The 3,486-nt window shown below is 29.0% G+C and overlaps 1 protein-coding gene across 1 annotated transcript in view; it reads right to left on the bottom strand.

Annotated features, from left to right (window-relative positions):
• Positions 1-751: 751 nt before the first annotated feature.
• The window catches only part of LOC119676183 (aminopeptidase N-like), a 13,993-nt gene continuing 11,258 nt past the window's right edge, over positions 752-3,486 (bottom strand). The window contains exons 2-6 of the mRNA XM_038087416.1: positions 2,466-3,484; positions 2,158-2,348; positions 1,389-1,556; positions 1,179-1,322; positions 752-1,113 (exon numbers count right to left, since the gene is read on the bottom strand). Of these exons, the coding sequence (XP_037943344.1) occupies positions 858-1,113; positions 1,179-1,322; positions 1,389-1,556; positions 2,158-2,348; positions 2,466-3,484 (1,778 nt within the window). The 3' untranslated portion in view covers positions 752-857. The remainder of the gene's footprint in view (positions 1,114-1,178; positions 1,323-1,388; positions 1,557-2,157; positions 2,349-2,465; positions 3,485-3,486) is intronic.

The following is a 3,486-nucleotide window of genomic DNA, read 5'->3' on the forward strand; positions in this document are numbered from 1 at the left end:
TAGTCTATTAAAATTGCAACAAGATATAATTGATTTTGAATAAGTTTGAATATAGTATTAAACCAAATATTTTTTTTATATATAAGTATCTCAAATAATTAAAGTTGTTTTCAATCCTTTCCCTTGCCATCATACAGCTAACTGAACATTAATTAAAACTTAACAAATATATAAATAAAGAAAAGGTTAAAAGAAAATAAAAAAACAAACTTACAAAAATAATTATGAAAGCTATATTTTATTTTAGTATATAAATTAAATGACTATTTTCATATGCATTCATTTCATATTTTAACATAGGAACATTACTACATATATAGTATGTATATATAAATATTTTATAGAAACTAAATTTTAAAATTTCTTAAACTATAATTATATATATAACAAATGAAAATAATGAGAAATTAATTTCCAATATATATGCAAATAATTTTAGGTATAATTTAAAATAATATGTTACTTTAAATATAAATATATTTTAGTTTTTATAATATAAAGTGCGAAAGCATCAAATCTTACTCGGCAAACTTATATGATTAAAAAAAATTTAGTATTTTGCTGCACTTATAGAAATATATCACTTTGTTTGCAATTTTGATTTTAATTAAATAATTAGAACAGACATACATTTTATTTATTTGCAAAAAACAAAAAAATTAAATAAAATATTAAAGCAAAAATTTGGCTTAACTTTTCAATTTCTTAAAAATATAGTTGCAAACATGTTCTTAAAATAAAAATAAATAAGCATTGCATTTGTTTTACAGCTAATTTCAAAATTAATTTAGAAAAATATGTGTATTATAATTAAAATGAGCTTATTCTATAGAGCAGTATGCTACCACAGTTAACGCTTAGAAAATGTTAATGTGGAATTCACTAACAATTGCCTCGAGATATCCTTTGAGGCTGTAATAGGAACGATTGCGCCAGTAAATGTTGTTGTTCACATGTTGCATAGCCACCTCTATAGCGGATTCCACTGCCGTAAGACCCAATTTACGTGCTCGTTTAGCAAATTGTTCCAACTGTTCTTTGTGGTATTCTTTATTCATATATGTTGTAATGGATTTTATCATCTCGGATAGCGTTGAGAAGCCGTCACCAAAGCTGTGTATTATATTTAGGAATTTAATAAAATATTGTAATAATTAAATTATATGATGATAACTCACTAATCTGCAATTTCTTTAATGTTTGTCTGTAAGAAATCAAATGCAATTTCATAGCCAATAGGATTTTTGGCAACAGAACGAAAGGCACGCGCACCATCTTGTTTTAAAATACCAGAAGTAGGGTTGATTGTCATATTTAAATACCTACAAATATTTATATATAAATAAAATGATTAAATAATATATACTTATTATTAAAATTTCACTTACTTTGAGAGTAACCACGGTTTTGTCGTACAACCGAGTGATGTTAGTATTTGCTCTTTCTCCGATGCGCTTGTGCTACGTTTATATTGCTTGTAAGCGAAATACCATTCCTGAAATGATCCCTCAGCTAATGCAGTGCAATAAATTGTTGGTTTCAAATTGGGTTTGATACTGAAATATAATGTTAGAATATGGTAAATGATATATCTATGGAATAAATTGAACAAAAGCAGTAAATCTAATGGATTTCAAGTAAAAGAAAGATAATTGAATTAATTTTAAAAAATTTGTAAATACGAAAGAATGTAAAAAAATATTAAAATATATGATTAATTTAAAAAAAAACTGCTGTAATATAGCAGATAAATATGTAAACATATTAATATTAATCTACAGAAAATTGTAACATATTTTATAAAATTTGACCATAAATATGTAAAAGACTGATATGGGTTTTTTGCTGGGAACGAAACATTCAGAAAGAATTTATATTATGTATACTTGCTTAGAAAAAAAATATTAAAGGTTCTGGAGGATGGTACCTAAAACTTCTCTATATTTAATAACTTTTATGGTATGTCTAGGAACATAGTCAACAGTTATGGTACAGAATTAGTAGAACTAGAAACATAAAAACATAAATCCCAGCAATTAATTGGATTTTGATATGGTCTTATTATTGTATTATTTTTAATATATGCTTGCTGCTTCGGAGATATGAAGTGAATTTTTTTTAATATATAATTACTACGGGTAATACTCTTTTACTTACGGATTTAGTTTGGCATCAGCCATCCATTCACGGTACTTGAGATGAGCTGCCATTGTGCAACGATCATAGTTAAACTTGCAAGCCAAACGAGCGACTACCGCACGATGCTGAAGCTGCAAATGCGACTCATTGTCAGGTTCATTCAAACCGTAACGTTCAAAAGCTGGACGCACGTTGAACTTCATGAAAGCCTTTAAATATTAATAAAATTATTCTAAATATTTCTTAAATATAATAATAACTATACAATAATTTTTATAATTTCAAGTAATGAATAAATATTATATATCATAAACTATTTTACTTACTCTAAAGGTTTCATATGCCGGTTCACGCTGAAGCATATCAATCAAATAATTTAAACCATTTTGCGCTGCATTCCATAATAATTCATCATCGGTGGCTGAGAAAATTTCTATAAGGAATGTCAATGGTATGTCGTATGTTAAATACTCCGCCTGTGCCAAATGCATTGCATCATCTAATAGTTGAGCACGTGTTACACGCGGCAACGTGCTAAACTTCTTACGAAGAGCCAACCAAGAAGCCAAATCATAGTTAACGCGAAAATAGCCAGTGCGATATAAGTTCAGATAGACTACATTATCTGTGTTATTATCACTGGAGAAGACATTATTAATAATAATTTCAGTGTCATTTTCTTGCATCCAATGTGTTGGAATATTATCTCCTTTGTGCAATTCATCAGTTTCAAACGAAATTGGTATAACCCAACGACTGTTATCGGATACGTTTCTTGATGGAAGTATGTAACGTTCTTGTTTAACAACTAAATCAGCATCACGTCTTTCTACTGTCACAACGGGATAACCTGGTTTTGATATCCATGAATTCATCACATCCTTAATATGCATGTTTTCTGGTAATGTTTTCTTGGCATGAGCATGGTGTGACATATGCGCCCAAAGCTCTTCACGGTCTGCATTATTATAAGCTGCTGTTTTTAATAAATCTTGCGTAGCATCACGAAATGCTTCATCGCCTACTATTGAATTCAACATACGTAATAAAATAGTTCCCTTTGAGTATGTAATCGGATCAAAAATACGACGTATATCCGTCGTGGATTCAACATCAAAAGATATGGCATGTGAACTGTTATCGGCATCATGTTGCATAGCTTCTTTAAATTCGAAAACAGTAAATATATCCATAATTTTATACTCGGGATGTGCGTTGTTCAATGCAATATAGCTCATGTAACAAGCGAAACCTTCTTTCAACCAGAGATCATCCCACCATTTCGGTGTGACTAAATTACCAAACCATTGATGTGCCAACTCGTGTGCAACAATTTGAGCAACATGT

The sequence above is a fragment of the Teleopsis dalmanni genome, chromosome 2, assembly GCF_002237135.1.
Source record: "Teleopsis dalmanni isolate 2A chromosome 2, ASM223713v2, whole genome shotgun sequence".
In the NCBI taxonomy this organism is placed as follows: Eukaryota; Metazoa; Arthropoda; class Insecta; order Diptera; family Diopsidae; genus Teleopsis; species Teleopsis dalmanni.